The sequence below is a fragment of the Ornithodoros turicata genome, chromosome 4, assembly GCF_037126465.1.
Source record: "Ornithodoros turicata isolate Travis chromosome 4, ASM3712646v1, whole genome shotgun sequence".
Classification (NCBI taxonomy): Eukaryota; Metazoa; Arthropoda; class Arachnida; order Ixodida; family Argasidae; genus Ornithodoros; species Ornithodoros turicata.
Window position 1 is genome coordinate 80,242,361 of NC_088204.1, and position 24,094 is coordinate 80,266,454.

The 24,094-nt window shown below is 45.6% G+C and overlaps 1 protein-coding gene and 2 non-coding genes across 6 annotated transcripts in view; 1 reads left to right on the forward strand and 2 right to left on the reverse strand.

The window, feature by feature from the left end:
- The window catches only part of LOC135392064 (mucin-2-like), a 132,967-nt gene that overhangs the window by 69,923 nt on the left and 38,950 nt on the right, over positions 1 to 24,094 (forward strand). For all 4 annotated transcript variants that reach the window (XM_064622706.1, XM_064622707.1, XM_064622708.1 and 1 more), the window contains exon 3: positions 21,403 to 21,543. In XM_064622706.1, the coding sequence (XP_064478776.1) occupies positions 21,456 to 21,543 (88 nt within the window). In that variant the 5' untranslated portion in view covers positions 21,403 to 21,455. The remainder of the gene's footprint in view (positions 1 to 21,402; positions 21,544 to 24,094) is intronic.
- Trnaq-cug (transfer RNA glutamine (anticodon CUG)) lies at positions 11,995 to 12,066 on the reverse strand. The gene has a single exon. It is a non-coding gene; the product is annotated as a tRNA-Gln (tRNA).
- Positions 12,069 to 12,140, reverse strand: Trnae-uuc (transfer RNA glutamic acid (anticodon UUC)). The gene has a single exon. It is a non-coding gene; the product is annotated as a tRNA-Glu (tRNA).

A 24,094-nucleotide genomic window follows, 5' to 3' on the forward strand; every position in this document is an offset into this window, starting at 1 on the left:
AGTGCAATAGGGGTGGACGGTATGTGTCTTATCAATGTTCTTTAAGTTTCACGAGTCTGTTCAAGGCCTTCCACCTACCCGTCCACCCTTATTGCACTCGACTTTCAGTACATTGTGCTGCTTGGGCAGGGACAGTGTTTTCTTGAGAACATCACTGCCACGTGCCCAGGAAAGTCTCCTTGCCTGTGGGCAGCACCACAGCCCAAGCAGCACAATGTACTGAAAGTCGAGTGCAATAGGGGTGGACGGTATGTGTCTTATCAACGTTCTTTAAGTTTCACGAGTCTGTTCAAGGCCTTCCACCTACCCGTCCACCCTTATTGCACTCGACTTTCAGTACATTGTGCTGCTTGGGCAGGGACAGTGTTTTCTTGAGAACATCACTGCCACGTGCCCAGGAAAGTCTCCTTGCCTGTGGGCAGCACCACAGCCCAAGCAGCACAATGTACTGAAAGTCGAGTGCAATAGGGGTGGACGGTATGTGTCTTATCAACGTTCTTTAAGTTTCACGAGTCTGTTCAAGGCCTTCCACCTACCCGTCCACCCTTATTGCACTCGACTTTCAGTACATTGTGCTGCTTGGGCAGGGACAGTGTTTTCTTGAGAACATCACTGCCACGTGCCCAGGAAAGTCTCCTTGCCTGTGGGCAGCACCACAGCCCAAGCAGCACAATGTACTGAAAGTCGAGTGCAATAGGGGTGGACGGTATGTGTCTTATCAACGTTCTTTAAGTTTCACGAGTCTGTTCAAGGCCTTCCACCTACCCGTCCACCCTTATTGCACTCGACTTTCAGTACATTGTGCTGCTTGGGCAGGGACAGTGTTTTCTTGAGAACATCACTGCCACGTGCCCAGGAAAGTCTCCTTGCCTGTGGGCAGCACCACAGCCCAAGCAGCACAATGTACTGAAAGTCGAGTGCAATAGGGGTGGACGGTATGTGTCTTATCAATGTTCTTTAAGTTTCACGAGTCTGTTCAAGGCCTTCCACCTACCCGTCCACCCTTATTGCACTCGACTTTCAGTACATTGTGCTGCTTGGGCAGGGACAGTGTTTTCTTGAGAACATCACTGCCACGTGCCCAGGAAAGTCTCCTTGCCTGTGGGCAGCACCACAGCCCAAGCAGCACAATGTACTGAAAGTCGAGTGCAATAGGGGTGGACGGTATGTGTCTTATCAACGTTCTTTAAGTTTCACGAGTCTGTTCAAGGCCTTCCACCTACCCGTCCACCCTTATTGCACTCGACTTTCAGTACATTGTGCTGCTTGGGCAGGGACAGTGTTTTCTTGAGAACATCACTGCCACGTGCCCAGGAAAGTCTCCTTGCCTGTGGGCAGCACCACAGCCCAAGCAGCACAATGTACTGAAAGTCGAGTGCAATAGGGGTGGACGGTATGTGTCTTATCAATGTTCTTTAAGTTTCACGAGTCTGTTCAAGGCCTTCCACCTACCCGTCCACCCTTATTGCACTCGACTTTCAGTACATTGTGCTGCTTGGGCAGGGACAGTGTTTTCTTGAGAACATCACTGCCACGTGCCCAGGAAAGTCTCCTTGCCTGTGGGCAGCACCACAGCCCAAGCAGCACAATGTACTGAAAGTCGAGTGCAATAGGGGTGGACGGTATGTGTCTTATCAACGTTCTTTAAGTTTCACGAGTCTGTTCAAGGCCTTCCACCTACCCGTCCACCCTTATTGCACTCGACTTTCAGTACATTGTGCTGCTTGGGCAGGGACAGTGTTTTCTTGAGAACATCACTGCCACGTGCCCAGGAAAGTCTCCTTGCCTGTGGGCAGCACCACAGCCCAAGCAGCACAATGTACTGAAAGTCGAGTGCAATAGGGGTGGACGGTATGTGTCTTATCAATGTTCTTTAAGTTTCACGAGTCTGTTCAAGGCCTTCCACCTACCCGTCCACCCTTATTGCACTCGACTTTCAGTACATTGTGCTGCTTGGGCAGGGACAGTGTTTTCTTGAGAACATCACTGCCACGTGCCCAGAAAAGTCTCCTTGCCTGTGGGCAGCACCACAGCCCAAGCAGCACAATGTACTGAAAGTCGAGTGCAACAGGGGTGGCCGGTATGTGTTTTATCAACGTTCTTTAAGTTTCACGAGTCTGTTCAAGGCCTTCCACCTACCCGTCCACCCTTATTGCACTCGACTTTCAGTACATTGTGCTGCTTGGGCAGGGACAGTGTTTTCTTGAGAACATCACTGCCACGCGCCCAGGAAAGTCTCCTTGCCTGTGGGCAGCACCACAGCCCAAGCAGCACAATGTACTGAAAGTCGAGTGCAATAGGGGTGGACGGTATGTGTCTTATCAATGTTCTTTAGTTTCAAGAGTCTGTTCAAGGCCTTCCATCTACCCGTCCACCCCTATTGTACTCGACTTTCAGTACATTGTGCTGCTTGGGCAGGGACAGTGTTGCTTGAGAACATCACTGCCACGCGCCCAGGAAAGTCTCCTTGCCTGTGGGCAGAACCACAGCCCAAGCAGCACAATGTACTGAAAGTCGAGTGCAACAGGGGTGGCCGGTATGTGTTTTATCAACGTTCTTTTAAGTTTCACAAGTCTGTTCAAGGCCTTCCACCTACTCGTCCACCCTTATCCCAAGCAGCACAACATCCTGGCCCAATATTGGACCAATATTGGTCCAATCTAGGGCCGACATTGCCAATATTGGTCCAATATTGGGCCAAGATGTTGTGCTGCTTGGGTATTGCACTCGACTTTCAGTACGTTGTGCTGCTTGAGTGGGCAATGGCACCGTCTGGTCCCAGTGCGGAAGTGGGGATGACATCACTTCACTTATCTCTCTTTTCTCCGGATATGATACACGTATTGCTGACCCGCGTGCTCGACAAGTGTGTCAGCACTGATATGGCTGACAATTTGCACCCACGGAGTACAGTCGTAAAAAAAGGAAAGTTTTGTAAAGATGCAAAGGCGCATCCTCGCGCACACAAATGTCGTAACGTGTTTTTTGCAAAATAATAAACAAATCAAGAAAATGAGCATCGGTAAAAATACTTTGTTGATGAATGAAAAAATGGCTAGGAAGCAAGCGAGCTGGTGAAGATGATGCATAATGTAAAAAAACCCGAGACTAGGGAACACGAAGGGACAGACACAAACACGAAGTCTGAGACTTCGTGTTTGTGTCTGTCCCTTCGTGTTCCCTAGTCTCGGGGTTTTTTACAATATACTTTGTTGATCCACTCGTCGGAAAAGTAACTTGAGACTTCGTAAAGTGAGCTTTTCAATCTCACATTTCCGCTACAAGTTTACGTTCAAAGTTTTCAACTTTTTTATCGATTTAGTGCAAAAGCATACATGTCATTTCATGGAGAGGTCCCATAGTAAAAAAACTAATGCGGGGACTTCAAGTTGTTGACCAGAGAGAAAAAAAAGTACTGCTAAGCAACTCAGTACCAGAGCATTAGCAAATAAGCAGTTAAAAGCAGTTACATGATTTTACTTACTTCTTGCAAGCCAATCGTACTAAGAATGAGCAAAAATAGAAAGCAAGCAACAAAGAATCACAGTGAATTAACGATGTAGTGAATTACATGGTAATTACATGGTAAATGGTAATGAATTACATGGTAATTACACGCCACCCTAATAGCTTCCGCAAGCTGCTGGACCAATTACTTTGCATGTAATTCGTTGTATTTTCATTTTATTATGCCACTCCCCTCTGTAATTCCCTGACCTGAGGGTAAATAAATAAATCAAGAAAATGAGCATCGGTAAAAATACTTTGTTGGTCCACTCGTCGGAAAAGTAACTTGAGACTTCGTAAAGTGAGGTTTTCAATCTCACATTTCCGCTACAAGTTTACGTTCAAGTTTTCAACTTTTTTATCGATTTAGTGCAAAACCATACATGTCATTTCATGGAGATGTCCCATAGTAAAAAAAAACTAATGCGGGGACCTCAAGTTGTTGACCAGAGAGAAAAGAAAAAAAAGTACTGCTAAGCAACTCAGTACCAGAGCATTAGCAAATAAGCAGTTAAGAGCTCAGTTACATGATTTTACTTACTTCTTGCAAGCCAATCGTACTAAGAATGAGCAAAAATAGAAAGCAAGCAACAAAGAATCACAGTGAATTAACGATGTAGTGAATTACATGGTAATTACATGGTAAATGGTAATGAATTACATGGTAATTACACGCCACCCTAATAGCTTCCGCAAGCTGCTGGACCAATTACTTTGCATGTAATTCGTTGTATTTTCATTTTATTATGCCACTCCCCTCTGTAATTCCCTGACCTGAGGGTAAATAAATAAATAAAGAAAAAGAATGTGACTGCACAGGGCGGTTTTGCGTTTCTAATGTGAAATATGGCAATGAATTCCAGTTTGTGTTCGAAAAATGGGAATTTCAAGTAATTTTCAATTGAATTTCACCTAGGAATTTCAAGTTTTTCAATTTCAATTACGTTAGAGCGTACGATAAACTATACGGGGTGTCCGAACTAAGATGCACCAAGATCTATTAAGAGGGCTCTGTATTACAAATGGAATTATCTGTGTGTCGGTAGTGTATACTAACCCAACCACTCCACACCAACGTTGCCGCCGCGAGTAGCAGTTTGCCAATACGACAAGCTCACAGGCAGAAAAGTAGGGCATCCTCGCTAATACCCAATAAATTATCTGTTTTTTTTTTTTAGGTATGTGGGTATCAAAACGTAGCAGCAGGCGCCAAGTTCCCTTTTGCTTTGGTCAGGGAATCCGCTTGAAATAGTCAGTGAAAACCTGGAAGAGCCAGGGAATATGAAGGTTACATTTTGTTAGACACCCTGTTGTGTGCCCTTTCTCTTTTCTTTTTTTTTACCTGACGGAAAAGAAAGTCCTCCGACTAAAGAAATGCCACGTAATTACGTGACCTGCAATCGCAGAGCGTAGGCACGTTGTCACGCGACGCTTTTTTCTCTCCCCCCTTCTTCTTCTTCTTCTTCTCTCTTTTTCTTTTTTTTGAGAGGGACAGGAAGAAGGTGAGGGAGGCAGGTGGCGAGTGTGCCTTCTGGGACGACTTCTGGGGCAACTGTACCGACGTTTGCCTGTAAAGCCACCGAGAGAAAAACCACGGACAAGTATATACTGCCGGTTGTAAAATAAGAACCCAGGACGTTGGAGTTTCCAGCAGAGATCAGACACTGCATCCGCGTCGGCGGCACACCACCAGAGCCATAATGTGACAAAACTAACTGAATTTCCATTGAATGGTGACAGTTGAAGAAAATGCACCAGCAGTACATTGATTCGAACCGAAGTGCTCCTCCTCCTCCTCCGAGATACCCGAGATGCCCGATGCTCCGAGATGCTACCAATTGCTAGCTACCCTCTCTTCAACGTACAGATCCCGACAAAAGTTTAGGGAACACCAGAGCGACGTATTTCTTAATCGGAGGGACACCCTAGCAGTGAACGGGAGTGGACACACTTACTGAGAGGTCCATGGAGTACCCAGTCACCTGTTTGTAAGTCTATCTGCTCCTGTTTGCAGCAACGGTATCGCTCAGATGACTATATACACCACTCCGGTGTTCCGTAAACTTTTGTCGGGACCTGTACCAAGCCACGCTAAGGAACACGCACGCACTCACCCTCAACACATTCTCTCTTACATTGTTCCCAAGCAGCACAACGTCTTGGCCCAATATTGTACCTATATTGGCAATGTCGGCCCAATATTGGACCAATGTTTGGCCAGTATTGCCAATATTGGTACAATGTTGGGCCAATATGTTGTGCTGCTTGGGTTGCCAGTCACTCGCACATTCACAAGGACGTACACACTCGTGACGGGCGCCATCTTTCTCATGAAACGTAGTGGATGATGGTGAGGGGTGAAAGGCAGTGATGGCCACTAACTACTTCTACAGTAGTTTAACTATAACTACTAACTACTTCGCGATGAAGTAGTTTAACTATACTTTTCGGGGGAGGTAGTTAAAACTACTTCTTTAACTACTGCAATGTATTTTAACTACATCTGTAACTACTTAACGTTGTCCATCAACACCAATCCCATTCCATAGTGTTCTCGGACACCTAACTATGAATCGCAAGCAACGATAAACGTGAAGATTTAGTACACATACACGGCACAATTGCTCTTCACCTCCGTTCTCATCTAGCTCGAAGTAAAAGTCGGAAGCACAGTCGCGCCGTAAAGCTCGCGGCAAAATCGGAAGTAGTTTGTGCCTACAGTAGGCTAACTACTGTAGTTAACTACTCGAAATAGTAGTTTAACTAGTAGTTGCGTAGTAGTTGATAACTGCTTTTTAACTACAATCAGGTAGTTTAACTAGTACTTTAACTACATGTAGTTAACTACTGGCCATCACTGGTCAAAGGACTCGCCGTCGGTGTCGGCCTCACAGAGCTGGGCAACGTCACGACTGACGTCCTGTGGGAATGTGCGTCCTGGGCCGACTTCGAAGGGAACTGCGCTGAAAGCGTCTGAGGGAAAACACAGGAGAGGTATACCTCCCAGTCTTGACGTGAGATGGCCAGCCCGCTAACCACTGAGCCAACACGTGCTGGTTATAGTGGACGAGCGATCCACTTACAACGTAACTCAATCCACTTACAACGTAACTCAATCCACTTACAACGTAACTCAATCCACTTACAACGTATAACTCAATTTCCGAGCCAGCAAATCCCCACGCTTTGTCTCACCTCTAATATATACGTAGTCGGAAGTGAAACATTACTTCTTGTATACGCGCGCCCCCTTTTTGGCGCACCAGTCGTTAGGTGGGCGTGGCTACACAAGACCATTCTGTGCGCGACACATCCCCGAACTGCCCCGTATACGTGATGGTGGCCAGTAAATAATGGGTAGCCCCCCCACCTCCCTCTGCCACCGAAATCGTGCCCCCTTCCCCAAATGGCTTCGAGGGTGGCGCGGATCCCGTCACGTGTTCACGCCCCACCAATTTTGGTAAGGTGTACAAAGAAAAGTGACTTTTGAAGTGGTAATGTATACGAAAGCGGGGTGTATGTGTAGCACGCCGCGTGAGAAGCTCGCGATCGATATGGACGATTGCGGCGGGTTGTTTACTGCTCCCGTCTGAGCGGCGATTTTAATGTTGCCTGTGTGCGTTTCTGCACGCTTTTTAATGGTCGGAGTTTCCGCGCAGACAAAAAAAAAAGACAAAAAGACAAAGCCTGCACTCTTAAAAATGAACTTCACCGCATAGCACGCTCCTAGCCAACCATCATCTCCAATGATATCGTTATCTGCCCCGATTTGTTGAAAACGGGAGGCGTACGCCTTTTCTGTGACAATTATGAGCAGCATAAGTGTCACAAAAAAGGCGTACGCCTCCCGTTTTCAACAAATCAGGGCAGATAACGATATCACTCGAGATGATGGTTGGCTATAGGAGCGTGCTATGCGGTGAAGTTCATTTCTAAGAGTGTGTGACTGAAAGGTCCGATCATGTGTAGTCATGCTTCTTCACATATTCTCACACATGTATTATGAGGACATATCCAGCGGTTAGAGCCTCCGGTACAATATGTTGATGTCGCCAAACTACTGTCACTTCGGAAAACAGTATACGTAATCAAGGCAATCCAAACCAATGGACAAACGGGTTGAGGTAGACGTTGACACGGGCAGCCTTTTTTCGACCTGGCCCGCATTCCTAAAAAAAGTACCCAAGTCCGGCCTGGTCCGCAATTATAAAAAAAAATATAAGAAAAGCACCTGATCCCGGCCCGGACTCGCCACAGAATGACCACCTAAGCCTCAATCGCTTGCAAGTCTAACGAGATAACGAGGGGCGGGGCACTCGTTAAGAAGGGCACGTGATAGTGCACGTGCACGGTCCTTTCGCGTAATACCAGAAGGGCGCATCACACGTCACGAACAATGTGTCACGTGCCCGTCGTAACGAGTACACCCCGCCTCTCGTTAGACAGCGAGTTTATCTGATCTGATTTGACTTGGATTGGCCTGGCTTGGCTTGACTACATTGCGCTCTTTGTGGAGGAAAGGGATGCCGTCAACGGACCGTGGATAGCCTGAAGCGTGGATAGAGCCTATATACTCGAAGTAAATAGCCAGATCCGTCGAAGCTCATTTCACTGTTTCTGCTCTTCGCCAGCCACTCTGTAAACATACCAGCGAACCAGCTTTTTTCCTGGTTTCAGAATATTATGGACATCAGCCCTACTGGATTATGAGGGCTCCATTTCTTTTCGGAAGTATATATATATATATATATTTTTTTTTTAAACGGCGAGGCGCACAGTCCGTCTCTATAATTCGCTAAGCTTTCAAATCTATAGCGTAATATTAGGTGGTTTAGCGGCCGGTGGATCTCTTCTTGGGTTGTAGCAAAGAGAATCCCAATAAAAGCTGCTCAAGTAGAGCCCAGGCCCGGCCCGTGGTCAAAAGCTTTGGTCAGCCCGGTCCATGTTAATCTCTATAACGAACCCTATACCTCGATAAAGAAAGCCCGATCACTTAAACGACGTGACGTAGTCATTAGAAGTCCGCCTATAACGATGGTCCGTCTATAACGATAGTCCGCATATAACGATATGAGCTGCCACTGGTGGAACGCGAGTTGTGTGCAGCAGTATAAAGCTGTAAATTGACCGACGTAACAGCGTTGCTCCCGGCGTATACGTTTGATGCACACATGAAAACAACTAACGAGTCATGGAGCGCACGCCGTACGATGCGGGTCCGGGTTCCAGTTCTGGAGTAAATCCAAGTTTCTGGCAAAAATAAGGCTCCACAGAGATTCAGCGTCGTGACCGTAACACCAAGGAACCGCTTCCGATGCCGGGCCTTCTGGGTGAAAGCCAGATAACCTAACCACTAGACCACACCGGAATATGTAGGAACGTGCAAGCGAGCTGTGTTGTTTGGTGTCCGCGGTATGCCCAAGTATAGACAGGACAAACCTCTCAACTAGCAGCGAAATTTTCGTGCGGCTAGGTCGCAGATACAAAACAGTAACTATATAGAATACCGGTAGCTCGTCCGACGGGTTCCTTTCTATTTTTTTTTTCTTCTTTTTTTAAGCTGTGGCCTTGAAGTTTAATTGCCTTGTTGGTCTCGTTCTGTTTAGTTCTACGTATACTGTGTAGAGTTCTAGTTCTCGTATACCTATAACCGTGGTCCTGTCTGCTCTGCCCCAATGTCAAGGAAATACCTGCAACACCGGAGCAAGTCTCCGTGTCTCCCATGAAAGAATAATGAATAATACCGCTGAAAGAATGGTTAAAAAAAAAAAAAAAACGCGCCAGTGGTATAAGAAGAAAGAGAGATTGGAAACTGAGACCACTGGTTTTCTTCTCGTCTTCAGTCAGGTTTTTCTTTCTTTCTTTCTTTTTTTTTTTTTTGTTACGAAATAATGAAGAACCCGCGCAATTTCTCGCCGCTGCGTTTCTTTTCTCTCTCTCTCTCTCTTGCCCACTAGCGTCGTTGAACAATGCCCGCGATGGGCTCATGATTGACTCTAAACTGTGGTGAATAGGGTGAACATCGCAACTGGAAGTTTACGTCACGAGACAACAATGACCATGATCATGAAGCATGAAAGACGAACAATGCAGAGTTTGAGCTAAACCGTCGTTTATGTTGGATCACGGCAGACAGCATGTCTGTGTATATTGTGATGAACGGGGAAGAAACGTCGCCGAACGGATCTCGCTAATGTGGGACACCACAATAGAAAATCAGAAGGAGAGGTCAAAATCATAAGCACAAACCTAGGTGAGAGAGAAAGTGACGAAGGCTGTCCCAGCAACCAACTTGCGGAACAACAAGCGGTCGCCTTGATGGCCGCCGCTAAATTTGGCGGAGTCCGGTAAAATAATGGCGACGTTCGGTTTTCGCGGCATCTACAGTCAAACCAAAGTCATGTTTTCCCCACGACCTACTAGATTATAACGACCATGTCATGATCAGCAACCCGTATGAAGAGCTCGTCCGCACGATCTGCTAGGGGGCGCTACTCATCGGCACGCGAGATCTGCACCACGATTGGACGATGGAAATTTGAATTCTGAACGCGCAGAAGCGTATGTACGACTACCGTAGCAGACGACAGCAATAGCTCCTATGAAAACGCGTAGAATGACGATGATAATCAACCTCAGAATGAAACATCTGTGGAATATCCACCGCTTGTACAGAAATACTAAGGTAAGCTGAAGTACAAAGTATTGTAGAAGTTGAAGAAGCAATAACTAGGACGATGAGTAGCGCCACCGCTAGCTTCCAAAAATGCGGCGCTGGGAAAGGGTGCCTATGACATGGTCATTATAATCTAGTAGGTCGTGGTTTTCCCCGAAGACCCCGTATATGCGAACCTAGTTATCAGGGAATTGTCGGGAGATTTGCCCAAAAGTAGCTGAAGTCAGGGAAAATCGCACACAAGTGCTTCGAAGATGCTCAGCAAATCACGTGTGCCGATCAGGGATTAGGGATTCGCATGAAAATGTAGCAGCAGGCACCAAGTTCCCTTTTGCGTTAGTAAGGGAATTTGTGCGAAATATTCCGTGAAAACCTGGAAAAGTCGAGGAATTTTAAGACTGCAATTTGCTAGGTTTTCCTTGTGTATACAGCCATCGGACGTACTTGTGACGCATACCGTGTATTCAGACGATCGACATTCTCCAGAATACTCCAGCGGAACATCCGCTAAACGTCATATAGCTCTCTGTCGCGAAGGAGTATGAGGAGTATATCCTGCGGTTCAGCAACAAGATATTCCTGTCTCTTACGTCGCGAGACAAATCTATATGATCATGAGCGACGCCATGTTCTTTTTTTTTTCTTTTTTGTTTTCTTCTACGAAGAATCTAAACTTGACTCCCTGTTAGCATGCCGCGACACTTCCCCTCCAACGCCGTTTTTGCGACTAGTCTAAAGCCTTCCGCTGTCCGCGGGTAGCGCAGGGATACTTGCGGGTTCAGATACCGTTCGCAGGTATCAACATAGCGGATAGGTAGGCGATCGGATACCGATAAGCCGCGCGGTATCCCTTCCCTGTACACTCTCTAAAGAACAAAAGGAGCAAAACGGAGAGTAATTGCAGCTTCTAGTCCCCTAGATTGCAATTGCTCCCCGCATTTTAGTCCCCTAACCGCGAAATTTATACTCCCCAGGACAGCAAATAGTCACTAAACTGCGCCAATGGTCTCCCAAATGCAACAGTCTTCGTAAATATGTGCTCTTCGTCAATTTCGTGGAATAAGGCTATACGCGTATAATGTAGATAACTTAGCAATTTTCCACCCACAAAGAGGCAAAAATCGTTAAGAGTTTCTTTGTTGCGAAATTGTGTCCTATTCACGTCTCAAGATTTTATATCACTGGACATATCACGGTTGACGATTTGATTTAAAGTAGTTTCATTCATGCACACGAATTACGTACCTGTTAGACTGTCCTCACTCTGTGACGTTAATTTAGTCCCATACATTTACTCCTGAAAGGGACTAATTTTTATGTTAGTGCATTTAGCCCCCAAATATTACTCCCCCCTTTTCCTTAGAGTGTGCACTGTAAAAATGGCTGCTCAGAATAAACGTCTGAAGAATGTGTTCCTGCATTCGGGAAGTTTGTAATATCACTTCTTGGTACGCACATAATTACCGAATTATCGATGAAAGATGTTCATTCATCATTCATTCATCGTTCATTTCTTAGGCAATTTGAGGCTTTGTATCTGTTTGTCCTTTCTATGTTGTTCCAGCCTCAGAACATCAGTTCTCTCTTCTTGTAACGTGTAGCAATAGGGAAAAAAAAAAAAAAAAAGAAAGAGAGAAAGAAGACAGCGAATGTGGTATGAAATCGCAAGACTACTTGCTCCACTACATGACATACTCCTGGATTTCTGGAAAAAAAAATTCGATGAACGCGATTGGGGGAAGAACAACAACTTTATTTCAGGATGATGGGTGGAACTGGTGGAATGGGTGGAACGGGTTATGGAAAAACGTAGGTTCCACCGAGATTTGAACTCGGATCGCTGGATTCAGAGTCCAGAGTGCTAACCATTACACCATGGAACCGCTTCCGATGCCGGGAATCGAACCCGGGCCTTCTGGGTGAAAGCCAGATATCCTAGCCACTAGACCACACCGGAGCACGGTGCGTGTCCCAAATTACTTCGCCGAGTGTGTGAGCTTGGCAGGAGGAACGCGTGCAGAACAGGATTTTTCCGACGTACACACACACACACGCTCCCTCTTTCTCTCGACAGCGCGTGATATAGTAATAACAGAGTACACGTACTAAATCCTCGGAAATCCCTCGATTCACGAACACGCCACGTCCGCTGGACTCCCCGGAGCGTTGAGACCTGACTGTGGTGCGCAATGGTGTTGCAGTTTCTACGCGTCTTTCGGCCTGAAGCTCTTCGGTTGACTCAGCACTGAGGGTTCTGTCTAGGTATACGCGTACACTTGTGTTTTCAATAAGTGGGCATAAAGACATAAAGATTATCGATCGATTGGCGGAAGATTATTTGAAGGAAAAAGAGGTTACCAAACGCGCAAGATTACTGCCGTTTTTTTTTTTTTTTTTTTTTCATTTTGTAGTGCCGTCCAGAAGCTGTTATCGAAAGTAGTGCTTTATTTTCCGCTTCTTTATGTATTTCGTGAAACTTTATATTATTTTGTTGACTATGTCAGAAAAGTATCGCCTAAATGCCATTTATCCCGTCATTACAACTGGTATAACAATGGCAAAATCTTCGTCCGCGAGTTAGCCACACACGCAACAATTGGTAGTATCACGCATGGCGTTATCAGTGGTATAGTACTTGTTTAAAGTGCGAAATAAGTTGCGTCCAAAAGTAGTAACTGCCAGTAGGAGTTCTGCCATTTATGCAGACGTCAGTGGCATTTCTTTTTACTTCGAAAGGAAAGTTGGTAGAATAGTTTCAAGACACACATTTCAGGCGGAAGATGTTCAGTCCCACAAACAGTGGAATTACGATCTCTTAGCGGTGTCTGGCTCAGCTGCAATTCATCAGTAACACACGTCACATTCACGTGTTTCACAGACGCGTGAATGACGTGTTGCCGCAGCGGGAGACGCCGCCCAAGAGAAAAATGAAAGAAAAAAAAAATGTCGTCTGCTCCCAGAAGGACGCAGAACCGTCTGCTGCTTTACTTTCCGAACAGACGACGTCTGCAACGACCCACATGCCCGTCTGCTCTCCACCTATTTATTTTGTCCGGTTTTACTCAAGCATGAGGAGCAAGAGTATCCATCTTTCGGCTGCCAAAAAGCCGATAATACGCTTTTTCTTACTTCTTTTTCAGTCACAAAGTATCTAGAGAAATCGGAAAGAAATGGAGACACGTTTGTCGAGATTGGAAGGGAAGGAGGCAGAAGTCGATTACATATGCGTTGCAGACGACGCTCTAATACGAACCTATTTCGGAACGATAAGTTCATAGAAGTGCTCCAGCACTCGTAAATGATGAAACCAACCTCAATCATGAACGTTTCAAATCGCAGCTATGCGTGTCATGGGCTGCTTTCCTGGGAACCGAAAGTCGGGACACACTCGTGACACACCTTCCGTATGATAGATGGCGCTGCTTTCCTCGTATCTCACCTATGCAAGCAGGGCTATAAAACGGGAAAAAGAATAAGAAAAAACCCGTCCGACTGGAAGCAGATGAAGCCAAACTGGAAGAACGCCTCGGCAAAGCCACTTCTGCTCTCGTCGTACCGCCTTTTCCCGCCCTTTTTGTTTTCTTTCTGCACACTCTCGATATCGTCTGCTTCGTGCGCTTGCAGTGTCGTCTGCTTCCCTCTCGCATTTCGTTTCGGCATTGTAGTACTTCTGCAATGTTTCTTTTCTCACTTTCGTCCCACAAACTATCACGTGCCGTGCCTTTTCCTTATTGTTTTCTTTTTTTTTTCTCTCTCTCTCTTTCTTCCGCTTTGCTTCTTTTGGTTTCGAAATCGAGTTTCGGCGTTTTCCCTCTTTTTGAAAGAGTGGGCTATTTGCGCTGCGTGCTCTGATTGCAAACACTCGGTTATTGGAATCGGGATTGGAGGACGGGCTATCGCGTTTTCTTTTTTTTTTTTTTTTTTTTTTTGTGGGCACCCGCTTAGATGTTTCCTCTCCGTTTGCGCGCCATCATGTCGCCGTCCCAACGGCTTTTATCACACCGTCGCATAATTCATAATAATTACGGTCCAAGATGACGTCTTCGTTCCGACGTTCGGATGGTGAAGAGGCGCTGGTCGTGGGAACAGCGTGAAAGTTCCCTCGGGGCGCCTCTTTTTTTGTGAAGAACGTGTGTGTCCTCAGGGCGGTTATGTGGTTGCAGGACTGCCAGTGATGGAGAGCGCAGAATATTGTAAGAACACAGAAGTGCACAGTCCCTTTGGAATGAGGCTCATGCTCCATTGGCTCGCTTTTTTATTGTCTCCCGCGGCACCCTACAAAGCTAACGGGGATTGGTCTACCTAAGGTGCTTTAGCTGTTCAAGTGCCACTTTCTGAACTATAGGAGCCAACACTTGAAGACAACGCAAAAGAGCCAACGATTTAAGTACCAGGAGCAGAATAATTCAGTAGTGGCCTGCTAAGTAAGAAAAGTGCCAAGGACAAAGGAACCACACATTAGTGTTCCAAATGCCGAGGAAACGAAGAGGAAAGAAGCTACGAGTACGCAAAGTGCGCAGGCTAGCTGATGAACCATGATGGAGACCAAGAACTAAAATGCAAGCAACAAAGGAAGAAGCAGTAAGGTCCCGACAGCTCAGGTACCAAGAACTAAAGTACCATGTAGAAGTTGTAAGAGGAACAAGAGTTAAGGCACCGAGACCTGACGTATTAAGAACTTATCTATACTGAAGGCCGAAGCACCACCTGGCAGAAGACCGCTTGCTTGAAAAGGACGTCGCACAGGTCTTCGCTGTTCCTCCTCAGCAGACCAGGATGTTTTATTGATCCATTTACCGTATATGCACTCGTCGTAATAATTCACAGCGTCGCGAACAGGAAGAAAACTTTTGGCGTAGATATGCGATGCACCTGTAACCACCTGCCTAAAATCGTCACTAGTTATTATTCAGGTTCACTCCATCTATGTAGCCTCCTTTTTTTTAACCTTGTACACTCTTAAAAATGAACTTCACCGCATAGCACGCTCCTAGCCAACCATAATCTCGAATGATATCGTTATCTGCCCTGATTTGTTGAAAACGGGAGGCGTACGCCTTTTTGTGACACTTATGCTGTTCATAATTGTCACAAAAAAGGCGTACGCCTCCTGTTTTCAACAAATCAGGACAGATAATGATATCATTCGAGATGATCGTTGGCTAGGAGCGTGCTATGCGGTGAAGTTCATTTTTAAGAGTGTAGGTAGCACACCCTTGAGTACGATGAGAAGAAAAAAGACACGAAGGGAACAATATTTTTTTTTTTTTTAGTTCGCTTCTTCATGTCTCCTCCTGATACTAAAAAAAAAAAAAGTGTTATCCTACAAGTTCATTACATCATCTCGCTTGCCTCTGACTTCTTTGCTCATTTTAACGTTTGCAGCAAACTCTCGAGCTAAATAACCGCCTACTATTCAGAGTTATGCCTGCCTCGCAACTTTCTCGTAAAATATACCGACATTTCCGACCATTCAAGGCGAGGCACTTACACATATTTTCGCCGCTTGCCTCGAAAACCCCACTTCCTCTAGGCAACCGCATGAGTACTTAGCGGATGCACAGCATATCGCATGCTGTACGTTACATTAATCCACACTCTGACCACTGTGGCGTCTCTCGCGACGTAAAGCCAGGAATTTTTATTGTCGGTGCCCTCCACTGGACTGTTACTATATGAAATGGCGGCGCGAAGTCAATATTTCCTCCATCCAGGTTATTGTTATATGATTGTGAGACTCGCATTGTATACGCAGATTTGTAACGCGGTGCTTTCATTCCCACTGGTGCGTAGCGGAGCGCATCGCCGGGCCTGGACGGGCAAGATCCGTTGACCTTGACTGGCGTTCAAGGTCAGCCGTGCTGTCACCCGCATGCAAAGCGGCCCTTCGATTGCGTGAATTTAAGCGGCATCTCCCGTGGGAAAGACACGTCGGACACGGAATGTGATGTCACGTGACCTAGCGTGCAGGTTATATCTAAAATTTACACTGCTTTCTCGACCTCCTCCGGTGCCTATAGTCACCATTCGACGGTCAAATTTGGCAAAAAAAAGTGTCGTCTTCTGCTTTGAGTGGTAGCAACATGTATTTATTTATTTATTTATTTATTTATTGACATACCCTCAGGGCCCGGAGGGCAAATAGAGGGGAGTGGGTTTGCAATACAACAAGGGCAACAGCAGCAAAAGGTAAAGTGAATATACAAATCGGTTAACAAAATGACCGCAATGAAATGGTGACCTGTGTCACAGGTGCTCAACCGTAACAGTAATGAAGATGGAAACATAATGTGGATGACCAAGGAAAACGATGAACGCACTCTTAAAAATGAACTTCACCGCATAGCACGCTCCTAGCCAACCATCATCTCGAATGATATCGTTATCTGCCCTGATTTGTTGAAAACGAGAGGCGTACGCCTTTTTGTGACACTTATGCTGTTCATAATTGTCACAGAAAAGGCGTACGCCCCCCGTTTTCAACAAATCAGGGCAGATAACGATATCACTCGAGACGATGGTTGGCTAGGAACGTGCTATGCGGTGAAGTTCATTTTTAAGAGTGCGGGACTTACAAGTTTAAATGATCGAGCAAACCAATTTTAAATTGCTTGATGTCTGTAATAGAGGTTAGAGACCCAGGAAGGTGGTTCCACTCAAGTGATGTGCGTGGTATAAATGATGAATAGGATGATCTTGTGGAACATAATGGTACTCCTACTTTTTGATTATGGTAACTGTGCGGGGGGTGATATAGGAAGGTGTGATTATGGGCGACTCTTTTAAGGATTCGTTATAATGAAATGTAGGGACATTGTTATCTTATAAAACGAAGCAGCTATACGGGACGAGTTTAGTCTCCGAAGTGCACGTAATTGCTATGGGCAATATCGCCCGAAAACTGCTTGCCACGGCGTTATCAGGCGCAAGCTCCGACTGGGCGCAACAACCGATTCCACGTTTGCTGCGACTGCGAACCAACGCAAAAGGCACTAAAGCCGACGAGAATTTCGTTGTGTCTCTCGCGGGGACACCTCCCAGAAACGCGTGACACAATGGCCGGCCATTTACGGGCAATATCGGCAATGGGAAATACGTCTATATTATAGCTCCGAGATTAAAATGTGTCGTATATAGCTGCCTGGTCGTAGATAAGAGAGCTTCTGCAGGCTTTTTATCGCTGTGTAGAAAACGAAGCTTCTCATCTTATTATTTTATCTGTAAGTACCCCTCAGGGCAGAGCACTATATACAGTCTTAAAAGAAAGGGTGTACTTTAACTCCTTTTCCTTGCCACATATATCACTTAACTCCCTACTGGGGAGTATTACTCTCTAGTAGGGAGTTAAGAGGTCTCCTCACTCCCTGAAGGGAGTGATATATGTAGCAAGGAAAAGGAGTTAAAGTACACCCTTTCTTTTTAAGAGTGCAGGGGGAGTGGGTTAAAACATCGAACAAAGCAAATAGGCAACAATATAACCGGTAAATGATGAATGGTGACGTCAAAGAGTCAACAACACTAAAAAAACAATGTCACTCTTAAAAATGAACTTCACCGCATAGCACGCTCCTAGCCAACCATAATCTCGAATGACATCGCTATCTACCCTAATTTGTTGAAAACGGGAGGCGTACGCCTTTTTTGTTACAATTGTGGACAGCATAAGTGTCACAAAAAAGGCGTACGCCTCCCGTTTTCAACAAATCAGGGTAGATAACGATATCATTCAAGATTATGGTTCGCTAGGAGCGTGCTATGCGGTGAAGTTCATTTTTAAAAGTGTACGATACAAGAATGATCGAAAACGGTTAAAAATTGGGCTTTCATCGCTTTTAAAATGTATCGCTTTTAAACAATAATGATTACGCTGAAATAATGATGATGACGTCATGGGGTGAAAACAGGCAATAAGATAACAAAGTGCTGACGTACAGCATGTGTGTGTACGGAGTCGATTGACAATGAATTAGTACTATGTTTGAAGCTTTGTGCCAGGCTTGACCGTCGAAAGGTTGCAGGAGACGAAGAGACAACTGTGAAGAAGTACATTCGAACGCCGTGTACCGTGTTATCATCGTTCATATGTGACCCTGATGGTTCAGTTGACATAGTGTACGCTTTCTCATTCCAAGATTGCAGGTTCGGACCACGTGTCGTAATCTGCAATGCGTGGTCCAGTCGTCCGCATGAACCGCTACACTCTTAGAAATGAACTTCACCACATAGCACGCTCCTTGCCAACCACCATCCCGAATGACAACGTTCTCGCCCCTGATTTGTTGAAAACGGGAGGAGGAGCCTATTTTGTGCCGTGCATAATGAAACAAAATAGGCTCCTCCTCCCGTTTTCAACAAATCTAGAGCGAGAACGTTGTCATTCGGGGTGATGGTCGGCTAGGAGCGTGCTATGTGGTGAAGTTCATTTTTAAGAGTGTAGTGGCGCTACGCATTGGCACGCGGGATCTCCATCATGATTGGACGTATGAAACTTGAATTTTGAACGGCAGAAGCAGGGACACTGCCGTAGCTACCAGCTCGCGTGGCTCAGTGGTTAGCGTGCTTGCCATGTCACATCGAGACTGGGAGGTATCCGGGTTCGAACCCCGGTGCTGTGCTGTCTGGTTTTTTGTTTTTTTTTCCTGGGTTCTCCTCAGACACTGTCAGGCATGTGTGTCGGCACAGTCCCCTAGAAGTCGGCCCAGGACGCACGTTCCCCTCACAGTGTCGTGACGTTGCCCACCTATGTGAGGCCGACAACGGCGAGCTCTTTTAGCACCACCACCACCACTGCCGTATCAGACGACAACAACGGCACAACAGCCATCGAAGCGCTCCCATAGAATGATGCTGATGCAGCTCCCGTATAGAACGTTGGTGACGAACTCTTGCGAGAACACGTATACCCCGCGAGATATGCACTGCTTGTGCAAAAGTCCTAACATGTAGGAATGACTAAAATGTATTACGGCAATTAACGAAGCAATAAACGGGCCGATGACCAGTGCCACCTCTACCGGAGAAACGTCATCATGCCGTTGGCAGACAGACTGAAACCGAAACAAATTAGAAGGGGAGGGCTGGGTTCCACGAATGCATGGACACTTATTCGCTGCCTCCTATTGAAAGAAAAGTATAGGACCGAAGGTCGTGTCCCTCTCAGGGACCATCGTAATCCCCTCAAGACCGTGGCTTTCGGGCGCGACCTTGTTCACCCCTATAGCTTCGAGCGTAGTTCAGCTCTACCAAATTGGTGGCGCTGTCGAACACTATGACGTCATTTGTTTACAAACAGGGAGAGGTCTATTGTGACGCTGGGTACTAATGCATATGACCTGATATCGCTATAATCTGCTTGGCTGCGGTTCGTGCGTTCAGCAATATACGACTGGCATATGGTACAAGTTGCTTTATACCGTCGTCCTATAGTAGTTAGGCTACGTGCTCTGCTCTGTGTCTTGAGACAGCAACTTGTCGAACAAACCAGGGGGCTTAATCGCTTCATCGTCGTTACGGTCGTTACGAGCTAACGACTGGCGGGAAATTAAAAAAGGCGGGCGGGAAATTTAAAAAGGTGGGCACGTGATAAAACACGTGCACGGCGCTCTTTGCGCGATACGTGAAGGCCGTGGTACACGTCACGCGCAGTGTGTCACGTGCCCACCTTTTTGAATTTCCCGCCACACGTTAGCTTGTAACGACCGTAACGACGATGAAGCGATTAAGCCCCCAGACTGGTTTTCGCTCCGTGATCGATTCCGCTAACTGGAGTTTCCTTTGCTGGTGTCGATCATCTCCTATACAATGTTTCTTGCGTTGGCGTAGCTTTCACGAGCGTATCCATATACAGTCAAACTCCGTTACAACGAAACTCAGGGGACAGCAAAAAAAAAACAAAAAAAAATCGCAGTAAAGGTATTTTCGTTAAAAAGGATGCCCATTATTGGACCTATAGGGCTCCAGCTGGACCGCAAAAAAATTTGCTGTAGTGGTATTTTCGTTAAAAAGGTGTTCGCTATAAAGGAATTTGATACAGACATTAATATTTTGAATGCGTGTATGTGCCGTGACGGTATACCGAAATGTGTGCGCTTATATCCGATGAGATCTCCATTCCGTTACGATATGACTTCTGTGGGCAGCGTTTGTCCTTGGAACATTTCCACACTCTCAGAAAAAAAGGTGGAGCAGTTATACACCTTTCAGGAGGCAATAGTTGTCGCATATGTTGTGCCTAAAAGGTTGCAAATTTCTACCTGCTACCTACGAATGATAGGGTTACAACCTCTGATTCGGTGAGCGGCGGGGACGTACGCCTTTTTGTAGCAATTTCAGGATATATGAAAATTGCTTTTACCACCATTTTATACCCTTTATCAGACGCTATGTTGACCTAGATGGTAACTATATATAAGTTACCACCTTTTCGCGCCCTTATTTCTTAGAGTGCGGGGGACAACTTCTTCGACGAGATCATATATATAGTCTGCGAGAGTTGTAACGAAGGACGAGCACCGTGCACTCTTAAAAATGAACTTCACCGCATAGCACGCTCCTAGCCAGCCATAATCTCAAATGATATCGTTATCTGCCCTGATTTGTTGAAAACGGGAGGCGTACGCCTTTTTTGTGACAATTATGAACAGCATAAGTGACACAAAAAAGGCGTACGCCTCCCGATTTCAAAAAATCAAGGCAGATAACGATATCATTTGAGATTATGGTTGGCTAGGAGCGTGCTATGCGGTGAAGTTCATTTTTAAGAGTGTGTCCTAATCGTGGATTATACTATATTTTATTTTTATCACAATGTATTATCAGTTAGAAATGAGCGCTGTAGTTCATTTTACACCGTGACGCAAAAGAAGCGGTCATAATTATACGGGCATCGCGCGGAATCGGTCTGCCAGCTCCCGAGGGTCGAAGTTCGGTTCCTGTCGGAAGCGCTAATGGCTCTTCGTCTGCTTATTTTTTACCAGCGTTGCCGAGCTTTCATTTCTTCTTTTTTTATATATATATCTCCGGAACCTGACTCACGGCCTGCTCCTTATTGTAAATACTGAATTACTTTCGGTGACGATGTTTCGAGCGTTCATTATCTCAGCCGTACTATCTGTGTCTGGACACAATTAAAAAAAAAAGAAAACAGAATCGCAGCCTGATTTTTGTGGATGTTGCGCAGTTGTAACATGTTGAGTAATTGGCAACGTTGTGTGTTTCAGAGTGTGTTAGCAGAGGAAGAAGAGGCCGATGCGTTGTGGAGAGGCCATGCGGCATGGAGGGCCGCCCTCCCCCACTGGATCGCCTGCCTCAACCCCCTTTCCATCTACACGGACTCCTCTCTGCTAGTGCTGCTGCACACGGTATGTATCATGCCTTTATCGTGTGAAGCTGTTTTTATCAGGCAGGAGGGGGTAATAATCGCGAACGGGTGCACCAATCGAAGAACTTTCTTTTTTACGACTACCTGTCCGATGCCACCTACTCTCTAAGAAAAAAATGAGTACTTTTACTCATTTTGGGGAGTAAATGCACGGGAGTAAATGAATGTTACAGAGTGGAGACTGCATTTCACGCGCTGTTGTAAGTGTCCCAAATACATAATTAGTGTGCATGCATGAAAATACTTGCGCCATACATAGTGCACAATTTGCGAAGAAAGATGCGCTAACTGTTTCTTAGTCTGTGTGGCTGGAAAATTGCTACGTTGGCTGAGTTATACAGCCTTATGCCCTTCAAATTGACCAAGGGCACATATTTACGTAGACTGTTGCATTCGGGAGACCATGCGCGAAGTTTAGTGACGATTTGCAGTCCTGGGGAGTAAATGTCGGAACTAAATGTCGGGTTAGGGGACTAAAATGGGGAGTAATTGCAGACTAGGGGAGTAGAAGCTGCGATTAGGCCCCGTTTTACTCCTTTTTTTTTTCTTAGATAGTACACTGTTAAAATAGGACTTCACCACATAGCATTGGCTCTTAGCCAACCACCATACCGAATGATATCATTCTGTGTCATGATTCGTTCAAAACAGGGGGAGGAGCCTATCTGGGACGAGCATAATGTGTCCCAGATAGGCGCCTCCTCCCATTTTCGGCAAATAAGAACGCAGAGTGATATCATATGGAATGACGGTTGTCTAGGAGCGTGCTATGTGGTAAAGTTCTGTTTTAACGGTGCCAGTGGTGCAGTGCCATCTGCCAGGTCGAAGATCCGACGCACTTTGGCCGTTTCCGACATTCCCCGTAAAATAATTTGTTGCGTTCTCCGTTATCTCGTGCACACTCATTTCTGTCGTGCTGTAAAAAGCTACAATGGCAAGAAAAACTGCGTGCGTTCAGCGATTAAGCGAACAGATGTGGAAACAAACAGCGCTCGTGCAACGCTTCGTATCTTAAATGATCACAATAATACAGCTCATAACTTCATAACTACATGTCAAACGATGCGCATATGACATCCGATGATGGGTCCAAGCGCATAAGATGGTATGTTGTCTACACAACTTCTGAATGAAAAGCACACGACGAAGAGATCTACACTCTTAAAAATGAACTTCACCGCATAGCACGCTCCTAGCCAACCATCATCTCGAATGATATCGTTATCTGCCCCGATTTGTTGAAAACGGGAGGCGTACGCCTTTTCTGTGACAATTATGAGCAGCATAAGTGTCACAAAAAAGGCGTACGCCTCCCGTTTTCAACAAATCGGGGCAGATAACGATATCACTCGAGATGATGGTTGGCTAGGAGCGTGCTATGCGGTGAAGTTCATTTCTAAGAGTGTACTACGCACACCACTAATCACAGTTGTAAAGCGATACAAATATCGCATCCAAAATTGTTCGCGATCATGCTTGAACCGATTACCATGAACCGGCAACCGAAATCACATTTTTCGGTTCAGGTTGCGATTTCGGTTATTTGCCGATGGTGAATTGCGGTTACGTTCCGGTTATGGTCCTTGAAAAATTTTGGGTTCCCAGCGATTTTCGGTTCCTGCTAGCATTCCCTATGGAGTCCCTTCCTTTGTTTGATATCCTAGCTTGACCACCTGCGACAAACTCTCATCAGCACAGCTCTGTCTGCGCTGTTTGCAGAAACTGCGTATACAATAATCCCATTCATCGAGCAAAAATAGCGCGCGGGCTACGGAATCTTCTAATCCGTCCGCCTTAATCCTGTTCATAAAACATTCATCTCGGAGCGAATGACCCGGTGAACAATTCTTTTATAGTTTTGTGTTTTTGAATATTAAGGCTTACCGATGTTAATCGATTACTGGAACGCATACAGTGGCTCGGCATCACGCTATAGGTAACATGAGCATGAGATATATGTTACTGATAACTGAGATAACTGAGTTACAATTACAGATAGTTTTTTTTTAATGCGTAACTGCGTACAGCTATAGGTTGCATGCAGAGTTATATCGAGTTATTTTGTGGTACCCTTTTTATAAAACGAAAGCCAAGTTAGTTCAAATCTCAAAACTTTATTTTAGCATTTGCGCTGTATACATCATCAGCTTCGGTTACTACCTGACGTATACTTATAGGCTGTGCGTTTCGAAATTATCGTCAATAAGCACGTTCTGAAGAACGATAAAATGAATGTTGGAAAGAGGCGCGTGAAAGGAATAATTATACAGTGCAATTAATTACAGAGACGTTTTACAGCTAGTTTCCCCAAAAGTGGTAACTAATTCCAGCTATAAGTTACTTTCCCAGAAAGTTACTTTTACTGTTACTTGTAACTTTGTAGATATATAGGCACTTCGTTGCGGATCATCCTGCAGGGCCCAGTACCACGCAAAACCGCGTCACTCACTGCTTTTCTTCGCGGAATTTCTTAGAGGTCTCCTTTACACTGTTTAGTGGAGCTCGATTGCGAGAGCATCGCGATTTTCGTG